The sequence below is a fragment of the Capricornis sumatraensis genome, chromosome 5 (assembly GCF_032405125.1).
Source record: "Capricornis sumatraensis isolate serow.1 chromosome 5, serow.2, whole genome shotgun sequence".
NCBI classification, from domain to species: domain Eukaryota; kingdom Metazoa; phylum Chordata; class Mammalia; order Artiodactyla; family Bovidae; genus Capricornis; species Capricornis sumatraensis.
Genome location: NC_091073.1, coordinates 116031435 through 116053464, shown reverse-complemented (window position 1 = coordinate 116053464; position 22030 = coordinate 116031435). Strand labels below are relative to the sequence as shown.

The 22030-nt window shown below is 43.6% G+C and overlaps 1 protein-coding gene across 1 annotated transcript in view; it reads right to left on the bottom strand.

Moving 5' to 3' along the window:
• CUL1 (cullin 1) overlaps window positions 1-22030 on the bottom strand; it is an 88210-nt gene that overhangs the window by 10712 nt on the left and 55468 nt on the right. Inside the window, exons 3-12 of the mRNA XM_068972800.1 lie at window positions 21627-21801; window positions 19753-19920; window positions 16567-16617; window positions 16264-16354; window positions 15370-15533; window positions 11817-11979; window positions 10801-10931; window positions 1844-1951; window positions 1620-1726; window positions 348-396 (exon numbers count right to left, since the gene is read on the bottom strand). Coding sequence (XP_068828901.1) covers window positions 348-396; window positions 1620-1726; window positions 1844-1951; window positions 10801-10931; window positions 11817-11979; window positions 15370-15533; window positions 16264-16354; window positions 16567-16617; window positions 19753-19920; window positions 21627-21801 — 1207 coding nt within the window. The remainder of the gene's footprint in view (window positions 1-347; window positions 397-1619; window positions 1727-1843; window positions 1952-10800; window positions 10932-11816; window positions 11980-15369; window positions 15534-16263; window positions 16355-16566; window positions 16618-19752; window positions 19921-21626; window positions 21802-22030) is intronic.

The window sequence follows — 22030 nt, the reverse complement described above, 5'->3', positions numbered from 1 at the left end:
AGAGCACACACACACCTTACGACCGGTCCCAGCCACAGGCCGGGAAGCAACATGTGGGTCTTGTTCTGTCCCACCCCGTATGCTGACATTTAGAGTGACAGAAAATACTGCCCCCATAATCTTTTAATACTGTCATCCACTCCTTAAATCACACTAAGTTGGTCTAGACTTATTACTAATGAGAAAGGCACAAATGCTAAAATTACTGACTCAGTATAGGGAGTAAGATCAGATTTAGAATAAAATAAGTGCTTCTACTACTGTTCAGATGCCTCATAAACATAACCTATAATCCATCTGTCAGAGAAAAAGTTCCTAAAAACCGACGTAACTAGCCAGCACCTTACCACTTGGTTGAGCGTGTCTTCAAGTTCTGCTTCTTCTGGGTTCTTGGAACTGAAAATTTTTAAAAGGCACGGTGTTTTATTAATAAAACAAACCAGCAAATGTTTACTAAACAAGCACCTCTTTGCCAAACTACCATATCAGATGCGGTTCAAACGGTGAGTTCTTTTTCAGATCAGCACGTGGATGAGGGAAGGTTAGCTTTTTTAACCTGTGGCCATTTGGCAATTTTATATTCTATTTCATAAACTATCCTTCCAAATAATCATTTAGAATATCCACAACAAAAATTAAAAGTTTCCCAAAACATTCTGAATCGTTTTCCTTTAAGATAAGCCATTTAAATTTAAGTAAATTAGCTTCACTTTTCTAATTGCTTTCCTCGATATGCTTGAACTCAACTTTGAAAAAATAAAAGGCCGTTCAATGGCCTAATAGTTAAAGGTAGTGGGAGAGCATTTTAAACTCCCTCCCCAGTGCCGCCTCCCGCTTGTCGTTATGTCTGCAAAACAGATGGCTGTCCTTTAGCAACTGACTCGTTCACTCTGGTCTATGAGCAAATATTAAATATTGAAAAGTGACTTCAGGACAAACACAAATTTAAAGGTTTTGCTCTAAGAGTCCTCTCTAAAAGAGATCCCTATAAATTCATCTAAAATGACCCAACCACCAAACAGGCTCTGAAGAGGTGCTCCTGCTTCAGAACGGTTGGCCGGAAGCTCCGAGCTTCTCCCTGAGAGGCCGGGGCCGTGTCCCTCTCCTCAAAGGTTCCCTTGGCGCCCACTTGCCTCTAGTCACTAACGCACGTTCATTAGACCCGCACTTCGGAGCTCTCCACCACTCTGTCTGCGTCAGCTGCCTTAACAAAAGAATAGCCTATCAACAGACTCGATGAGACAGTTTCTGAAAAGACAATGGCTAAAAAAGCAGCTGTGTGTCCTGCCAAACAAACTCAAGCTCTGCCAGAGTGCCTGCGTATTTAAAATACGAAAGTTTTTCATTTGATAGCGCTCCAAATTTTAGCCTTTTAGCTAGGAGGGTCACGCTCACACCGTCTACAATTACAGACGTAAGAAACAGGTGAACTGGGCCACGTTAACATATGACATGAAATGACTTTCAGGAAGACAAAGAAGGTGTACTCAGTTTACAGTATTTTTCTCAAAAGGTACAAAAAAATTACAATGTAACACACGTAATAGAACTTTCAACTCCTCACTAGAGGCCGAGGTTTTAAGCAGGTTTACTAAGAAAATGCACAAACGCACTAGTACCTCTTCTTCAGCAGGGAGTCACAGTATCGAGCCAGCAACTCGGGTGATTTGCTAGACGACTGAGCCATCTTGGTGACTGCGTTGTTGTTTATGAAGCGACCGCAAGCCTGCAGACCACAGACACACAGTCAGAGGCCCGCGGGCCTGCAGACCACAGACACACAGTCAGAGGCCCGCGGGCCGTCCGCTCAGTCCTGCATGGAGCCACAGGTCAGCATACCCACCTTGTCCAGCGCGGCCACGAAGCCAGCATCATTGTTGAATGCCGACATCACCAGGGCGTTGTATTTTTTATGAACATCCAACACTGTCTGTACATACATTTTGGGGTCCTTGGGGAGAGGGAAAAACAGACATGAGTTGTTTCCTGGGGACTAGACTGTATACTCACACGCTACTGGAAAATATTCCAAAAGATCTGCTTCCTTCTTCAAAGATGCTAACAAATAAGATCAAGAAATAGTTCACATCCCATCATCAAAACACATAGGATATTCTGCTTATAGATATAATAAAAGAAAATATATTCTCTGTACTCAAAATGAAATACTAATTCCGAGCTACACGAAAAAGTGATTTCTCAAATTATTTGAAAACTCAAAGGAACCACACAAAACAAACTTTCAAAGGGACAGCTTTGCTCTGTCTACTTTTGCCGTTGAAGATTTCATATTCTGGACTTTGTCTTGGCTGGGGAAACCCGTCAATAAGTTACTTAGAACTTAGCTGAGCAGGCAATGCAAAAATAATGTAGGTTTGAGATCTCAGGACATGTGGGCAAGGGCAGGGGTGGGTCACACGTGGCAGTGAGGGTCTGACTAGTACACCCGGGAAATCTGAAGATGGATGAGGACAAGTAGAGAGCTAGGGTGGGAAAGGCCAGGCCCGGAGACCGTCAGAGCACCAGGCGATCGGCGAGGTGGCCACTGGGACTCTTTGGACAGAGAATAGAAAGGCGATGTGAGAACCAGCCTTAGGGGAGGTTTCGGGAGTGCTGCAGAAGGCAGGCAGGAAAGACGGGGCGGAGGGGACAGTCTGGGGTCATACGAAGACCAGAGTGGCCAACCCGAGGGCTGGCTGCGTGTCAGAGGGCAGATTGAGCTCGCAGGCCTGACCCGTCACACTGTGGGGTCAGGGCTGTTGGCCTCCCCCTTAGAGACGAAGAAACAAACTCCAGGGCAGGCACCTGGCCAGCCTGATGTGGGCAGCCTGCTCCTGAGAGTCTCAGAGAGGAAAAGGCCCAGGGAGAGGTCCGGCAGACAGGCGGAGCCCAGGTGGTGCTGCTGGACGCGGGGCTCAGCACGAGCGCAGGGCTCCCCGGCCAGCACGTCACTGACGGGAGGTGTCAACGGTCTGCCAGCGCGCCCCAATTCCTGATGAGTATTTCTCCTCCGGTTCAGGAAGGAGAAACCACAACTCCCCCAATTCCAATTACTCTGCGTTTCTGTGACACCTGACTTGATCTTGGGTCACCATTAAATCATTCTTCTGTGATAGGGTTATACCAGGAGGTTCAGAGGTTTTCTGTTATTAAAGATATAATAAACATGCCAGACCTGTTATTATTATGAATAAAAGTACTGTGGCAAGATTTTCATTTCAGTGACATGTAAAGTAGTCTCTACTGGGCAGACATTTGATAAAATGTTAAAAGGGAACTTAACACAAAAAACTGCCAAATAAAAATCACTTAAAATATTGAAAGTGGATGCCACATATATTTAATGTTTAAAAATTTTTCTATCTTAAAACTTAGAAAACACACACACACACACACAGCATTAACTGTCCCATTGTACAATCCTGCTCTTAGTTTCCGGAGAATGATTCCAGGTGTAGAAGTTCTTGCATTCTCTATTAATAATCTGATTCCTAAGCCTGCATCCAAAAATACCTGTCCCTCAGCACACATCTTACTTCATATAAACTCATTTCTTTTCTTTTTTTCTTAACAATGAAAATACTGTCCGCTTGACTTAATTTTGGTTTTGCCATTGGAATTGATACTGCTTTTGCCAATTCAGATTTTAGATTGTTTTCTGATTTCATGTCAAATTATTTCTCATCATTCATACTGTTTTCCTCTTGGCACTGGTTCTTTTAAAGTATTTACAAAGAGCTTTCACCTCCAACAAGTACCCAAACACTGGAAAATGCCAACACTATCACACAGTAAGATTATTAGCAGCATTAAAAAGAATCACATATCAAAAACTGCCAATTTAAGGACTTAATTTGCTTCCAAACCTTGCTGTTTCTTGCAACATCACTCACAGGATTGATATAAAGTGTATTATGAATATAAACAGATTAATATTTGCTTCGTTTGCAAGAAGGACTGCCTCTTAGGAGCAGAGGACGACACACACACATTTATAACTGGGCATTGCCCAGGAGGATGGCTGACCCACTGGACTGCCCCTCTGTCTCAGCCTGGTTCCCAGAGACGGCCTGAAGCTCGGAGTTCCCACCTCGATGGAGTCCTCTGAGTCAGCAGCACCTCTATGTTGACCATTATGTTTGCAAGAGAACTACACGCTCTCCCCTGTCTTCACTTCTTGACTGATTTTTCTCAGATCCAGGATTTGGAAAAAACATAAAAGTCCCAAGAAATGCCAGGTATGAATGCCCCATGGAAAGACAGACCTTCTCTAAGGGAACAGAAACCTTCAGACTCCAATTCCAGATCCTTTCGGCTAACAGGAGAAGACCCAGCCGGGAGTCTGGCTGGTGAGAAGCGAGGGTGTGGATGGAACCTCCTGAGGGAAGACTGTGCTAAGGCGCTGAGCCCTGGAGACTTGAATTAGCTTCTGAGGCCCTGAGAGAAGCCACCTCGGAGCTGCCAAGAGCAGACGGAGGCAGGGGCACACAGGAGCAGCGCAGAGGAGGGAGTCTGAGGAAGGAGCCGTCGGCAATGGCAAAGGGCAATGGCAAAGGGCAATGGAAAAGGGAGGAGAAAGCGTTCAAAGGCAACCGGGAGGTAAATGGTGATGTGCAGGAGCTGTTTCCGAGGGCCCCAGATGGCAGGGTCACAAAAGCAAGAGAGGTGAGGGCAGAGGAAAAAATGCATGCTTTTTTTTCCGGCCAGCTGGATAAAATGCATGCTTTAAGAACATGTAGACGCGAATTCTGGATGTTAAAAAAAAAAAAAACGAATGGAGTACTTAGCAATCTGCGTGATTACTCTCACTATGCAAGAGGTCTCTGCATATTAGAAACACGACACTGCTCAGGCTGGTCCCAGGGGGCGGGGGGTGGGGTGAGGGGACCTCATCCAACTCCTACGTGATGGGCATCTTCTGCCCGTGGCTGGCACATTCCTCTCCAGACCAGATGTCCCCACTCGGCTCACACAACCTCCCCTGGACACAGGGGGATTCCTGAACTCCGCGTCAGAGTCGGCCTGACTGCCCCATGGTTCTGCCGCCCTCTGCACTGCTATTTACATTTCTTTTCTGTCAACATTTTATTGTAGAAAAGATTCAGATATATTCAAAATCACAAAGGACCGTAAAACTTGCCTCCTGTATTCACTGTCCAGCTTCAACAATCATCCGACATGAACCCTGCCTGTTACAGAGTCTAACTGCCTCGTTCCTTCTCTGCGTTCCCATCACCAGCCGTGTCATTTCTATCTGAACCACTCTTAACAAACCTAACTGGTATGCTAACAGTTCTTCTTCCTTTTAATCCATTTTTCACATGGTAGCAATTTCATTTTTTTTAAAAAAAGGAGAAAAGAAAATCATATTGTCAGTTTCAGGCTTCTTATACAGCCTAACCTGGTTTCTTCTTGTCCTTGGAATTAAGGCGTTCACTCCTAGCCTTCGGGGTCTCCCTGGTCTGGCCAGCCCAGGCCGTCCTCTCAGGTTTACCTGCCCCGTCCCCGCTTCCTGTCCCAGCAGACCTCTTGGGGGCTCCGTGTAGGATCCCAGCTGCCAATCTTGGACTCGTCACCAGTATTTTCTGAGAACCTTCCTGAACCCTGGACAGCAAGGCCTCCCCCCTCACACGATGGTCAGCATCCTCGTGGGGTGCTGCTCAGGCTGCCCCCCCTTGCCGGGTATGAGCTCAAACACCGAGAGAAGTTCACGGTCTCCTCTGACTGGGCTGGGAACCAGGCGCCGCCTCTTCAGGGTGGGCGGGCGCACAGCAAGGCTAAGCCAGAATTGAGATTGGTGTGGGGATTTGGGTTGGAGGAGGCTCCTTGATGGGTGTGCCTATGGAAGAAAGGACTGAGGTTTCCCCCTACAGGTGGAGGAGAGAAGGGAGCTTCCTGGTTACACGAAGGACACAGTGAATCTCCTCAGAGCCTGGTGATCACAGACTAAAAATGGACATTTATTTGTGTTTTTTTCCCCAGAGAAAAAGGTTGTTCTCTTCATCTCATGGCAAGACAGAGTGGACAATTTACCTGCATGTTTTCTGGACCAATCTGCATTGCCACCATGTTATCAGTTCTCTGTAATTAAAAGGATCAGGTGGACTTACTGTATAAAACTGTTTCCTTTTATCCTAAAACAGCTCCTCAGTCCCCTCTCTTTTCCCACATCAACTGCATCAAAACCAGTGCATTTCTTTTTTTCTTTCTGTTTAAGTTTTATTACAGAAAATGTTCAACATATTCAAAATGAGAAATAGTAAAATCTGACACCATGATCCATCACCCAGCGTTCAGCAGTGCTGGTTGAGGACCTTCTCCCACCCACTCTGTACTCTGGGAAGACCTGGCTGAGGCTGAGTGCTCCATCCCCTGGACCAGACGGAGCTACACCACGCTCCCCATGCAAGGCTCCCGAGCAGGTGTGGCTCTGAGAGGATCATTCTCTTCTCTCTCCATCCACAGGAAGACTGAGTCAGAACTAAGTTTATATTTGGGATTTTACTCCAGAGAGAAAGGGAATCTTGGATATATCACTTAACCCTCCATCTGCCAGAAGCACCCAGCACCATGTTACTCTGTTTATTCCGGGGTAAGTTCGTACACAATTCGGTTCTTATAATTACACCTAAGCCAACTTCTCAACCCAAACCATAGAACTTTTTTTACAAGTCTGATATACGGCCTCAGGCTCACTCCTTAGTCTTATGCTGAAAACATGCTTGTCAGAGCGCCCTGATTTTATGTCTGTCTCTAAAATTCTCCATTTTAAGTGCTCCTCTTACAAGCACTGTCACTCCCGATCCTGGAGCCAGCAGCCCCGTGCCACTCCTGAAAATGCCTTTTCATCTCAGGAGAACACTACCCCCCTCCCCCCCTCCCCCTCCGCCACCAAACCTGCAAATAAATGTTGACAACTTTGTGCCCCAGTCCAGGTCACAGCCCAGCCTCCCACTGTTAGACCAACAGTCCCGCTGGACATCAAAGTATCTACAAGCCCACTCTTGCTAGGTTACATTTCAGGTCCAGTTAGACTGAAGTCACTCAGTCAAGATACAGTTTCAAAGAGGACTTTGTGCTTATCTGTTGCCATTTCTGCCCTGAAGACAGTAACGAAACATTCTCTATACCTGATTTATGAGGCCTTCTTTGTAGAGAACAATAGCGCCCAGATTGCTACAGAACAGAGTGCTAATTAAAAATTCAGCATGAAACCAACTGTATCATCAAGTGCTCACTAGCAAGTGCTCACTAGTCTGCACGGACTCCTTCCCTGAACTCCATTCTGCTGTGAAACTTTGGTGTCAGGGGAAATTACAAAGCCATCCAATGACCTGATATAGTTTTACTTTGTATTTACGTTGTATGTGGATGACTTTCCACATGGCTGGTGTTCACTTTAGATGGGGCATTAGGAAAGGTATTATCAGTTTTGAATGCCGATAAGAGTCATTCCTCAGAGCTGAGGGCTTGTTTCTTATGATCGGTGTGAATCAAGGAGCTGACCGTACATCATAGTACAGCCAACTGTCTTTTCCAGCAGGCTTTCTGTACTGATGGAAAACACTGGAGGCAAATTTGTGACCCACCTCTGTCAAGAGACCAGACTTCACCACCTCATTGCATGCATTCTGAGTGCCACTCACTATTCTGCACTCAGCTTCGCTTGTGTCTGCAGCCCTTACTTTGCTGCTGTCTCATTTGTCTTACCGCCTGTTACGCACTGTGTAAGCCCCCTGAATCCTGCTGGAGACAGAGAGGAGCATCACAAAGCCCCAAGTGCACTGCGACCCTGTTCTGTGTGAGGCACGGAGCTGGGCTGAGGGCACGACGGTGGATAAAGCCAGCTCTGCGGGAGACATTTACACAGACAAGCAAAATGTAAGGAGTGTGAATGCCGTGTCAACAGTCCAACACGATGCTGGTTCCAAGGAGTGGTCGAGAAAGGCTTTGGGGAAAGAATGGCATTTGAGGGTATTGGAAGATGAAGGTGTGTAATACACAGGGGAAAAAGAAGGCATACATCTAGGAAGAGAGAAGAACCAGGCAGGTCCAGCACGGCACGTGTATGGTGGTGTGAAGACCCACGGCTGGTCCAGACTCAGCAGGAAATGACTCCATCTCAGGGGACGAATGCTGCTGGGGGCGAAGGGGAGGGCAGGGGCACTGAGCCCACAGCTGCCCTGCTGAGCTAAGGACGGAGGAGGGAAGACGTGAGGTTTCAAAACAGACCTGCCATCCAGTCACTGGAGCAGGAGGAGGAGGGCATGGAGGTCTGAGAAGGAAAGCTGAGACCCGAGGGCAGCACAGAGGTGCGGCACTTCACATGGGAACCTAGGCTCAGAGCCAGGCCACAGATCCTTGCGGAATCAATGAAACAACTTCAATTTTCTCTGCAGCATACATGGGGCCTTTGAGTTATAGCACCAGCCACCATCACATATCTGGTTGCTGTGGTAGATAAAACTAAGAACGCAGCCGGCCACGCCGTGGGCTTCGGTCTTTGTAAACGAACCTGAAGGTGCGGGCTCTGCTTCCAGGCTGCTCCCCTCAAGTCTCCTCCTGTATCTGACCATTCTCCTACAAACCGTCACTACACGGCCAGCGGCTGAGCACACACGCTGGGCTCTAGCCTGTCTCCCTAAGCGCAGCATGGAATGTGCTGGCTGACCCTGCCGTCCACTCTCTCCCTTCTGTCCAGAGGCTAGACGTGGGGTGACTCGCCGGTGAAAAAAGCTTGCCTATTGAAACAATTATCTGTTCAGCTCTAAAGCAGTTTAAACCCATCACTGAAGAGTCCTTGGTGCACAAGGTTTTGACGTCCTCCGGGAGCCTCCGTGAGGCATGCCGACGGCGCGGGCGGCGTGGCTGGGCACGCCTGTCCTCAGTCACCAGCCTCTGAAGGCCAACAGCTCTCATCCTCCGCTGGAATCTCCCGTGATGGCGGGTGGGCCTGAAGCCCTCGTCCCCCGAGAGGAGCCCTGATCCCTAGCCTTGTTCTCGAGTGTTCCCTGGCCTGGGGGCGTGGCAGTTACAAGACACAGCGCGTCTAAAAGCAGCATGTATGTTCAGGCTTTCAGCCACACTTCACAGGGAGAGGACTGCCAGTTCCCATTTGGGTGAAGCGAGGGGGAATTCCCCCTCGAGGGGAATTCCCTGGGCACCAGTTACCCAGGAACACATGTGATTCTCAAATCCATTTAACTATGAAAAATATGCCTTCAGAAAATTCTTAAGGCCATTCTGATGTTTGTAACACATAAGTATTATTCGAATCACATTACAAACTTAAAACCTGTAAAAATTTAAGCCTACATCAGATTTATTAGCAGTAAAACATGTTTTCCAGCCAAATGGATGGCTACCCCTGCCTTTCTGGCCAAATGGGCTTTGAATTAACAACTGGGAAAACTTTACGTTGTTGAAAAGATATCTTCATCAAGGTGGCCCCTTTCGAGTCTCACGTAAGTCCACACGTGCATATGTGTGTACCTGTGTCTGTGCGTCAGACTTTTCAACAAAGAATATTCAGAGTTTGGACATAAGAAAAATCATCTAATTTTTACATAATTAAAAAAAATTAAACAGGACTGGATACCTGAGAAAAACTGCAATCCTCACTGCTGAGCACTGCGTACTTTCATGTAAGAAGCCCTTTATAAGCATTAAGTATTCTTTATTCACAAAACCTCTAGAAGGTGGTCACCATCATTAGTCTTCCTTCCTAACTGCCACAGACAGGACAAGCGAGTGAGCAATGCGGTCAGTGGTTAGTGAACAACAGAGCTGGATCTGAGCCCGGACGGACCATCCCCGGGGGCTGTGGGCAGGGGCCCCACGGCACTGCTGGGACCTCACCCTGAAACCTGGAGACTTTCCACAGCACCCACCACCAAGCCTGAACTCTGCCGTCTGCTAAGTATAAAGTATATTATTTTATAAAACTCTAAGGTGTGTTTACATTCTTCCCTCTGATAATCCACAGATGTCGCAACAAGTGATGCAGTGAGCCCCATAATGAAAAGTGGAAAAGGGAGCCCCCAAAGATAACAGGAAAACAGACTCGAAATACTTTACACGAAACACAGTAAAATCAGGGACAAAAAGTTTTTGGACTCAGGCAGAAGAACCAGCCGTGTTCTAGAAGCTTTTCTTCTCCGTTAGCTGTCCCAAACACAATTGAAATTTAAGCACACAACAGGGACAAACCTGAAGACAACTTACCTGTCTCTCAGAAACATGCAATACTTCCTATGTAAAATCAGCAACTGAATCACAGAAAACGCAGCAGAAATATTCTGGTGCCTCCTGGAGGGGGGGCAGCAGTGGGGATGGGGGTTGTAAGAGAAATGCCATACAACTAAGGGCCTTTCCAGGGCAAACAGCCCTGCGGTCTCCAACTGGAGGGCGGTACTCAGACCAAAGTTCCTGCATGGGGCAGCCTGTGGCCCACAGTGCCGGAGCCAGGTCTCTAGGAGGCTTCAGCCTGTTCTTTCTATGGAATCATCTTCTCTCTTCTAGTGCAAGGAATGTTAATTTTGACAAACAATGAAAGGAAAAAAAAATATCAAGAAATAACATCCTTAATGCCTAAGAAGTGCCAGAGGTAAATTAATGGAGCTATTTACTAAACAAAGATGCTTGTGAAACTCCTACTCTAAAGAGCCAATAGCCAATTCTCTATACGAGTCCAGTGAAAGTCTTACCCCCTAGACCTGTGGGTGCAGACAGGACACCCGTCTGCAGTCCATGCGCAGGAATGGTTAAGGCCCGACAGGTGTTCAGCTGAACAGTACTTACATTTAATGCAGCTTCTCCACACTTTTCAATTGCTGCAAGACCCTGATTATGAATGTGTGTCTCCAGGAGTTTTTTCAATTCTCCCAGGCCATCTTGGATTCTAGATACAAGATTATACATGCGACCCAAATCTGAAAGAAGAAGGTGCCACCTTTATGCATCAAAACAAACTTTGCAAATCCATCCCACTAAATACGTATTTATAGAGATGAAAGGTGCAGTGAAATAAAACCACCGTGGTTTTAGACCTAATAATCAATTGCACTTAATTGTACGCAAATATTTTATATTTAGCCAAAAGTAACAATGAAATCAGGTGATTATGAAAGCGTATTTCCCCCTTGCCAGGAGAAACCACTGATATAACAGAAAAAAGATGAACAGGAACTACAGGTGATGCTTCAAGATTGAGAAACTGATTATGCCTAATACATAATAGGCACTCAAATATTATTTACCAGAATGAATAAATTTAAGGAGTATTTATGAACATCCATCTCAACTATACAAACAATTCAGCCACAAAAGGGCCCCCACATTCTTCGCTTAATATATGCATGGCACATGGCTGATTTCTGAGCACCAAAGAAGAAAAGTCCTGTGTCTAAACACCAGTCTTCTACTGAGCTCCTCACACGTCCCAGGAAAACAAGGAAGGGTTAGGGAAATACTTTCGCAAAACAGCAGCCTTCTCATCTCTAAGAATTTTCAGCATCAAAGTCACACACTCACATGCACAAAACAGTGGTAGCATCACTGGATGCGAAAGTGTATGGAAGAAGTCAAGACTCCACATCAAACTGAAAAGATGTTCTTCCTAAAAAGTCACACCCGAAACACGCTACAGAGATCTGAGATCGACACACCGCAAGGTACACACACACACACACACACACACACAGCCCTCTTAAGGAATGGCCGGTGTGGTAGTGCCAACTCTGAGTCTAGACCTTCCCACAACTCCATCATCACAGATCGTAATCAACATCCACGCGCTCCGAATCTCCGCGGCTCACCCTCGTTTTTGTCGGCGTCCAGCAGGTTCTGGAACTCTGTGTGGAAGATCTCCAGGTGCTTCTCGATGAGCACCTGCTCGCACTTCCTGGCGAGCTCGTCCTGCGTGCTCTCGTGAAGGTACACCTGGACCCTGCGCTGCTCCTCCAGCAGACGAGCCTCCGCCTGCGGGAGTGAGCTCAGGTCAACAGTTTGGACTTGCGTCTTTTTAAAACAAAACCAATGACAAATTCAACTCACAATCCTGCCCTACCTAGTATGAGGAAGAAAACAAGAGGAGGGAAGGAAGGGGTCCTTTGACTCAGGCTGGGGTGGGGAGGGAATGCTAACCACAGTAACCGGTCCCCGGTGCGCACCACTTCCTCTGTAACCTGTATCTTTGTTTCCAAGTCCTCTTCAAATGACTTCAACGAGGTTATCATGATTAACCATCCGAATGTCTTTATGTCAATCTCCTTCCTACAGATACGTGCTGTTTCACACTTTTGAGGGTAATACCCTTATCGATACTCTGCAATTTAAGACTTACAGACTGTTTATCTCTGGAACTTCTCATTCTATATTGTCAGAGACAGGCTGACTGTGGGTGACTGAAACCGTGAACAAGGGAGGACTACCGACCCCAGGCCAGCCTCCTTCCACTGTGCTTTGGCACTGGTTTTTGCTTTTAAATAGGAACTGAAGGTCTGTGGTGACACTAGTTGTGCAAGGCTGTCAGCACCATTTTTCCAAGAACAGGTGCTCACTCTGTGTGTCTGTGCTGCATTTCGGTTATTCTCAAAATATTTAAACTTTTTTCATTATTATTATTTGTTAAGCTGACCCTTGGTCAGTGATCTTTGATGTTGCTATTATAATTGTTTTGGCATAATTTAGCAATAAAGCATTTTCAAATTAAGGTATGTACATTGTTTTTTTTCAGACATAATGCCATTCTCCACATTTCACAGACTTCATTAAAGTGTCATGACCAGGGAAACCAAAAAACCCAAACTCCTGGGTATGAAGTCATTAGGTTTTAGGAGGGACAGTGATTTACATTCTTTGTTGATTTGACGGTAAATAAGCTCGTGATCACCACTGTACTTGGCAGACAATTATATCAGAGTACAAATTCAAAAGGACTAAATAAAATTAAGCAAAGACTGTCTCTATTAATTCTATTAGGATCAGTATACAGGAAAAACAAAATGAAAAAATGGATCAAAAAGCAGTCAGCAAATTCATAACATATATTTTGTTTTTAAAACTTAAAAACATGACATTAGAAACCTAGAAAGGTCAAGTATTCTTTGGAGGCTCACCACAGACTCAATCACAAGAGACAGAGAGTAAGATACACTGAAACTAACATGGCTGAGGCTTGTTCCCCCGACACCATCAGTAGCAGGGAAGCCACAGACTCTCAACTGTTTCCTCTGAAGGACAATGCAAGAAAAAGGAACACAGACCCCAGAGAATCTGTACATCTAGCCTAAATGAGCTGCTAAAAGGAGAGTAGTTCTTGAAAGTTGATGTTTTATCTCAAAACCGTTCATGAGTTTTGTATTTTACTTCCTAATAGAGTGTTTGAATATAAACATAATTTCTCAAGGTACTGAATAAAATGTTCCATATTTTATCCTGTGTACTATCAGGCATACACTGGAGGTTTTGATGCATACTCATGGCCAAACATCAAATAATACATAATAATGATGATGACGATGATAAAATATCCCCATTTTACAGATGAGGAAACTGAGGAACAGACTTTAACCACCATTTACTAGGGGGTTAAAGTCACCCTTAGTAAATGGTGGAGTGGGGATTTTCAATTAAGACACATAGCCCAGTTTGAGATGCAAGTCTACAGCTAGTAGTAACAGTAGCATTGTTCAGACAGTTAAATTCCAATTTTAAGCCCACAGAATCTCTACATGATGGATTTTTCAAATGGAATGGCTGTCATGTTTGCTAAGACCCAACCAGATTTGGGCCAAACCGTTAACCCAAGAAACCCCATTTAAGATGGCCAGGATGCAGGTAGCACATTCTCCCTTGAAGGCAGGGCTCAGACTGGGTTGAAACCATACGTCTATAAAGCGGATTTCCATGCACCAAAGCACTACCACCTTCCTCGGTGTGGACAGCAGGTAACTGCAATTCACGAATAAGTCCATGAAATGAAAAGGCCTGAACCACACGTGTGGATCTGTACCCTGATAAAAGGCCACACTTTAAAAAAACATACACAGTTTTAAAAGACTTACCATATACAGTACAGTTCAATAAAAGATATGTTTATGAAAACTACACTGTAAAAATCAGTGCTTAGATTTAAAACTGATTGGTCAAGCAGCTGTTTCAACTCTCAATAAGCTGGTTAGCTTCCAGACTGGCACATGAAAGCTAACTTAACTTGTAAATACACAAAGAACTATCACTTTCCCAAGTGTAATAGTTCTGCGGGGTTCCACTTCTGTTAGGTTTTGAAGGACTCATCTGTCAAGGACTTTTAACTTCAGACTTGTAAGGCCCACTTATAATTACTATCTCTTATGGGAAAATATTCTAGGAACGTCATGGACAAATTGAGGAGGACTTTATGTGGTTAGACAGGGGAGCTGTTGCTCTCCTTGACTTCTGGTCTAGCACATGGAGAAAGTGACTCTGTAGTAACTCTGCCCTCCAAGTGAACAGAGACTAAAGGGAGAAGCGGGTGTCTGACACGCAGCCCCGGACCCCCTGGAAGTCTCCTTGCCCGTCGAGGTCAGGGGTTGGCAAACTATTGCCTGGGGGCAAAGTTCTGCTGGAAGGAAACTTGCACTGGAGCACGGTTTCGATGTTGCCACGGCTGCTTTTGTGCCACAATGCAGAGCTGAACGGTTGCAGACAAGACCACGTGTGCATGAGGTCTAAAGTATTTACCATCTGGCCCTTCATGGAAAGTCTGCTGACCCCTGACTGAGGTCACTCCTCTGAGCTTAAGTCTGGGACACCGGTATTTCCGAGAAGGGAAGTTAGAATACTTCCCACAGAACTGTACTGTGACATCACTTAATGTAGAAGATTTATGATGCAGAGACCAATCCCCAGTCTTCTCATCTAAAATTTCGATCCTGTTCTTTCAGAAGGACTTCTCTAATACACACTGGAAGGTTGTGTTAAATAGATTTTCAGGAGAGATCTCAGAAGCAAAAAAGTAAAAAGCTTAAAGTTTGCAGATAAAAAATTTGTTTCTTCAAATATTGTTTTTTCACTGATGTAAGACGGTGGCTGCCATTAGATACACATGTGCATTCTAGGAGAGAGTGTTCAAACACGTATGTCATTCAGCTGTAACAGTTACATCCTCCACACAGTAGGAGAACATGAGCCACGATTATTAAGTTAATTTATACAAGCTCCTTAGTGAGTGGGGAGAAACCATTTGCACCTGCTACAAACACTACCGGGTAACAGTGCCCAAGAAATGACTTTGAAGGAAGCTGCATATATAAGCATAAAAAGAGTAATTTACTAGAGCAGCAGGAACTTTTAACTTAAGCCTACTCTAAGTACGTTTAAGCTTACCTTTTTCATATATTCAGTAACTGGGTTCTGCTGCAAGAATTCGGTGCTCTCTCTGGTATAAAATCTTTCTGTGTCTGCCAGAAACTGACACTCAAAAGACTCTTTGTACACTGTTAGCGTGGGGCCCTTTGCAAAGGCGTCATCTTCATTCAGTCCCAGCTCCACTGGAAGTAAACAGAACTATGTTTCAACTGCTTCATTTTTGGTTATATTTTAAGGAATATATATTTTACTTTAGGTGTAGCTTTCAGTTTAAGTTATGTTGAAAAGGTAAGAATAAAATAGCAGGGCAAAAGGCAAACTTATTTTCTGGTAGTTAAATACATTTTGCATTAAAAAAAAAAAAATCCAAGACACACAAAGGCAAGTGATTCTGACCAACAGCCAGGCATGCTTCAAAGTTCTCGTCAAGTTCATTAAGAGAACATCTTAATATTTCTAAAGCTTAAAAATAATAATGCTTAATTTTAAACTTTCAAAGAAACAGAACATTACTTAAGTTTTAAAAACACTGTGTTGCTTTACTGGCTTCTCAATGGCAGTTGTTCAAGATGATACAGATTTCTGGTTATCATTCAGCTCCATTAATGACACTCTAAGCATACGTAAGTGCTTAGTTTTCAGTCTACACAGGTATATAGATCCAGTAATTCAGTGTGAAACCAGAAAAGAAAATAATTCAAATGTCAAATGTCTAGTCCATCAAAACCTCAAGGCATGAGGATAAACAATCTTTATAATGGGTAAAATCAAACACAGTGAAGAGAACTGTGAGTGCGTTGGTAAATGCTCACAATGTTCTTCATGACACTATTTGAAAACAAACCTGTTGCATCTCTGTTATCACTGCCACTGATATCAAAGCTTTCACCGAATTAAAGGGAAACTGCTTACCGTAAGACTGTACAACTCCACTTATCAGTCTTGTATTGATAGTTTCACCATTTCTTTCTTTTTCAATAAGTTTTAAAACAGCATTTGTTACCTTTAGAACAGATATAGGAAAGAGACATGTAGATTATAGACTATGGTATGCACCAATATTATGTTACTACATAGCTCTTACACATTTAAATCTATCAGAGGCAAGATGAGAGGTACTCTGAGGATATTATAAAGGATTGAGAAAGACAAAGGCTAAGGTATGACACCTGGAAGGGGTTTTAAAAGGAAAACACAACACGCACAAGTAGGTACCTGTTTATTCAATGGCCTGAAAAGACAGTCTCTCCAAGTCACCAATGCAAGCTGGATGAAAAGAAAAAGCAACAGTATTAAATGGCTATACTTTTACTATGTTTTTTCAAAGCTGTAGGAGACAGCCTTAATCCCAGATTATAAGTATCAATATTTTTAATTATAAACTTGGTTTAAAAGTCATGATGAAATCAGAGAGCCATTCTCTTGAGTTAAAAACTTCTCTTTTTTCTTGCGTGCTCAACTGTGTCTGACTCTTTGCGACCCCATGGACTGTAGCCTGCCAGGCTCCTCTGTCTAAGAATCTTCCAGGCAAGAATACTGAAATGGGTTGCCACTTCCTACTCCAGAGGATCTTCCCAACCCAGGGGTCAAACCTGAGTCTCTTGTGTCTCCTGCATTGGCAGGAGGACTCTTTACCATTGTACCACCTGAGAAACCTTTATTATACATAAAGTATTCAAATTTCCCATTTTACTTATGTGTGTGCATATGATGCATTTTTTTAAAAAGCTTTTGAAACTTCTCATAAAGGGTATGTCAGACGATTACTATAAAATGCTCACCCCCTCCAAAAGGGAAAGATTAATTCATATATGGCTTTTAAACTGTTGAGAGAGGTATTATTCAGCTAAATTCAAACTTAAGAGAATTTAACACTCAAAAACTGCTGAGAAACTTATATAAATGCTATCAGTCTTATTTTCCCCCAAATTTAACCACAGATAAAACTCGGTTTATACGTACAGTTCTGAAAAAATTCTATGTAAATTTCATCTACAAAATGAAAAATTTCTACCAAAAAAAGGGCAGCATGAAAGCAGTATTTAAGAGAAAATATCTTTAATAAGATATGAACAATGTATACCCAAGTCTTCTATTAGAATAAAAAGGTGATTTCAGAATTAGGAACTAGTCTGTCAAAGAAGATGCTGGGAAGGGAAGAGTCTTGGTTTTTCAGGAGAAATGCCCCCTGGGGGGCAAGGTTTGGGAAGTCACTCTCCAGGTGCACATCCTCTGTTCCAACTCCCCAGGCCTCCTCAGTGCAGGAGGGAGGCAGGGAGCACGCCGTGTGCGGCCATCAACTTCTAGTGAAGACACTACACCTTTAAAAGCAACTTTTTCCCAATATTTTTGTAACTTGAGACAGCCTAAGACGGATGTGATTTAACTCTGGACAACTGGTCGCTTTGAAGGAAGAAAGGCAAGATTGAGAGAGCAGGACCAAAGGTAAGCCAGAGGAAGTTCAGAGGGACAGAATCAGGGGGAAAGTCTTGCTGCATCACTTCAATATGTGGATAATGGAATTAATTTATGTCCTCTGGTTGACTTGAAAGGAAACCGACAACCTTCTGTAACTGAAAAGAAAAAATTATTAGGAAAAAAGGAAAACTTTGTAATTCATGACAAAGCATCCCCATCTCCTGGAGATTCTGGAAAATGCAACCAGAGACCACTGTGTGAGAACCGGTGCTTTGTCAATTGGTATTTGCACTGTGAGTTCAACAGCCTCATGGAAAAGCACGCAGAGGAAACACTGTTTCCAGACAGGGGCGTCCACTGGCCTCTGCTAAGAACTGTGGCTGCAGCGTGCACTTCCAAACTAACTACAGCATTTAAGGATGGAGAAACTATGAATTTTGAAACTTAAAAAAAAAAAAAAAAAAGCAGTCAAATTTTGAAAACAGTATACAGAAAGTTTAAAGACCGTAATGATTTGTAGGAGCCTGTGACATTACTACAGGGCACATGCACGGTACTTTCGGTCAGGGGGAAATCAAAATCATGCTGATTCCCACAGACGATTTTCAGTCTCAAGAAGTTATTTTTAACAGAAAAGGTAAACTACATGAGGCTCAAATCAACACTAAACATAGAAAGCTTTGTTAAAGCTATGTAACATAACATTATTGAGAAGCAGGTAACAGTTCGGTATAGAAACTGAGCTATACAAATGATAAATCTGTTATGCATCTATGGCACATTATGTTCTTCTTTTAATTAAACTTGTAAAGCTACAAAACACTGCTATTACAGCAGCATTCGTGGGTATGGAGATAATCTCATTATGCAACAGAATTGACATTTTAACACCATTCAAAAAAGGTACTGTCTGTGTATCCGACCCCATTATGAACAGAGAGGCTGTTCTGGGGGTCTACTGCTGTTGCTGCTGCTGCTAAGTCCCTTCAGTCGTGTCCGACTCTGTGCGACCCCATAGATGGCAGCCCACCAGGCTCCCCCGTCCCTGGGATTCTCCAGGAAAGAACACTGGAGTGGCTGCCATTTCCTTCTCCAATGCATGAAAGTGAAAAGTGAAAGTGAAGTCGCTCAGTCGTGTCCGACTCTCCACGACCCCATGGACTGCAGCCTACCAGGTTCCTCCGTCCATGGGATCTTCCAGGCAAGAGTACTGGAGTGGGGTGCCATTGCCTTCTCCATCTGGGGGTCTAAGTCCTGCCTTAATTGGTTCTCAGACTAGAACGAGGTTCAGAACCACCTGGAGAGCCTGCTAACAACACGCTGGCCAGTCCCACCTCCAGAGCGTCCAGTTAAGCAAGTCTTGCTTGAGGCCCAAATATCTGCCTTTCTAACAAGTTCTCAGGTCACAATGATGCTGAGGGTTTGGGGACCACACTTTGAAAACCAATGAGCCCTGGAAAAAGCTTCCTTGACTGAAGAAACATACTAATGCAGATGTTTTAACAATTCAGGCTTTGCCTCTTCAGAATTCATTTTCCTGCAGTCCTTTAAAAACCCATCCATTTTTGAACTCTGTGACATTACTTCCTAAAGTGAGTGGGCAGGATGGAAGTTCACATCACAGTCTGCTCCTGGAAGCAGTTTCCCTGACCCCTAAAGGCTACAAGGGCTGACTACAGAGGCCCGAGTCCCGGGGAGGGGACCCGCTTTGCCTTCAGGCCTTGCTGTGCTAAGACGGCGACAGCTCTAGGCTCAGCCCCAGGGTCGGCTTTTTAAATCAGTAACTGCGGAAGCATGCAGGCTGTATTTTGGAACTTCCAATTACTCATACTTCTCCTGTCTTGCCACAAAACATCCAAGGGCCATTTTTTGAAAATTAGCTCACTTGTCTGAAAGCTGCTCACTATCTGCTTATATCCCTTGCTGGAAAGGAAACATCTCCAAGAAAAACACACATCTGAAAGGTGTGTGGTCAAATCTTACAGAATAGATTTCATAGATTCCCTTCCGTCCTTCGTCACATTCGCGGCGAACCCAATGTCTGTTGAGGTAGGCACAGATCCCGTTCAGCACTTTGCTTGAAAACCGGTAGTCTTCCCATTGCTGAGTGTAGAACTTCAGTACACTCTCATCCATCAAATCTTCTCCGTCCTAGAAACAAGGCAACTATAGCTTTAAGATGACTAACTTGTCACGTGATGAATTAAAGATAAGAGTTCACTGAAACAAATCTATTGCGTTAACATACATTGATGCTCGGGGTTTTAGATAGACGGGTTCTTTAAATTATTCTATACACAAAACATACTCATTTACTACAAATTCTCACAAGAATGTAGCTCATGAGGGTTAGACTACAGAGAATTTTAACAAAAATTCTTTCATCCCAAACTGGAACTTTTTTCACAGTATTAAATATGCATATACATTTGTAAAAGACTGAACTTGCAGAATATGAGGGTAATTCCTTTATATTCATAAATAGGGACAGGTTAAGGAAATCCCTTATTTTTTGGTAATTTCTCTGTTAAAAAAGATACCCGATTAACAATTTAGGTCATGGGGCCAGTACTATTCCATTTTTAAATGTATCTTCTTTCTTCATTAAATTTACTTAAAAGTTATAAAAATTACTTTTACTGAAATTTTTACAACTTAAATCACAAATCTTTATTCAAAGGAAACTAACTTGAAATTTTTTCTTAGGTATTAATAACATCTACAAATGACATCTTACCCTTTAAAAATTGGGCATTAAACTGCAATATCATTAAAATGTGCCGCAGGAGAAGAGAAGCTTGGCGGGGGGGGGGGGGGGGGGGGGTTGCTGGTGGTGGTCAGCCCCTTCATGAATTCGGGGCCTGGGGCTACCCCTAAACTTGTCAGCCTCAGGCCCTCCAACTGGCAGAATACAAAGCTACTGAACAAAGCTCCAGAAACACACGGGTGCACAAGTGACCCAACAAGCCACATGGAAACCTGACCATATCTTGACACAACCAAATTTGTGTTCATTTAGATTTAAATAACAAGGGATGAACCCAAACATGTAAAGCTAAGCTCTTCTGGATGATATCAAATGACCTTTTTAAAAAATTAAAAAAAAAAAGATATCGCTGATGGCAGGCCTATCAACACCTTTCACCACACAACACATTGTTCATCATTTCGGTACTAAAGAATAATGAATCCCAGTGTTCACTTTACAAAGTGTTGTGAATCAGAGCCAGGAGGACACAGTGGCTTCATCAAGACTGCTTGGGAACATGAAAAAGATACTGTCTTGGTCACGACTGTGCTCACTCAACTCTGCTCTGTTAAATGATGTTAAAGTTTCCAGTTACTTTGCAAAATATATTAAGAAAAACAAATTTGGAGCATGCTGGAATTTTTTGGACATTATTTGTGTAAATCAAAAATCTCTATATACACGTGTGCAGAACACGTTGGAAAAATGTGATTACCAGAGGCTGGATAACCTTAGTCACTCATACACCTAATACAGAATATTACAGTGGGTTCAAAATACACATAGATAACTTCATAAATTCATAATTATATGCTTTAAATTAATAGGTTCATTGCTTTTTAACCACCAAACACCAAATGGTTAGTAATTTAAGGAAAGTACTACTATAGGGAAAGGCATCAGAAACTTCTAATCTAAGAAGTTAACAGAATGTGGCTTAGAAGGGTTCATCTTCGTAACGGGCAAATGGCCTGAGAGCAGCACCTCTTCAGGCACAGACACGTCAGTGCCAAGAGCAACGGAAAATTCACTCACAATTGTTATTTCACGACTTTTCATTTTTGTGCATTCTATTATAAATGTTCAGTATAAATGTAAAACATCTTACCTTAAGAAGATTTGTCAAGTAATTCTTCAGAAATTCTTTAAGCCGTTTGTACAATTCCAGGCCCACAAACTGAGCTCCCCCCGGCGTCTGCCCCTTTTTCGATTTAGAAGGAGGGACACCAGCCCCTCGAGCTTGGTTTGACTGGTGAACACTCGTGCAGTAGTTATAAACGTGACTTGGAGAAAAGTCAAGGAAATCAACGTGCATCATCAGTGTCAACAGTCATTAATACGAACAGAGCGTCTTACAAGATACTGCAGTGTCAGTGTTTCCAAATGGCAACAGAAACCTGATAAAACCAGAGTAAAGATCCCATTTGTACACCAATCAAGCGAAGAACCAGCCAGCTACGAGGATGGAAGTTTCTGGAGGAAGTCATCAAGAGAATTCTGGACCTTCCAGAT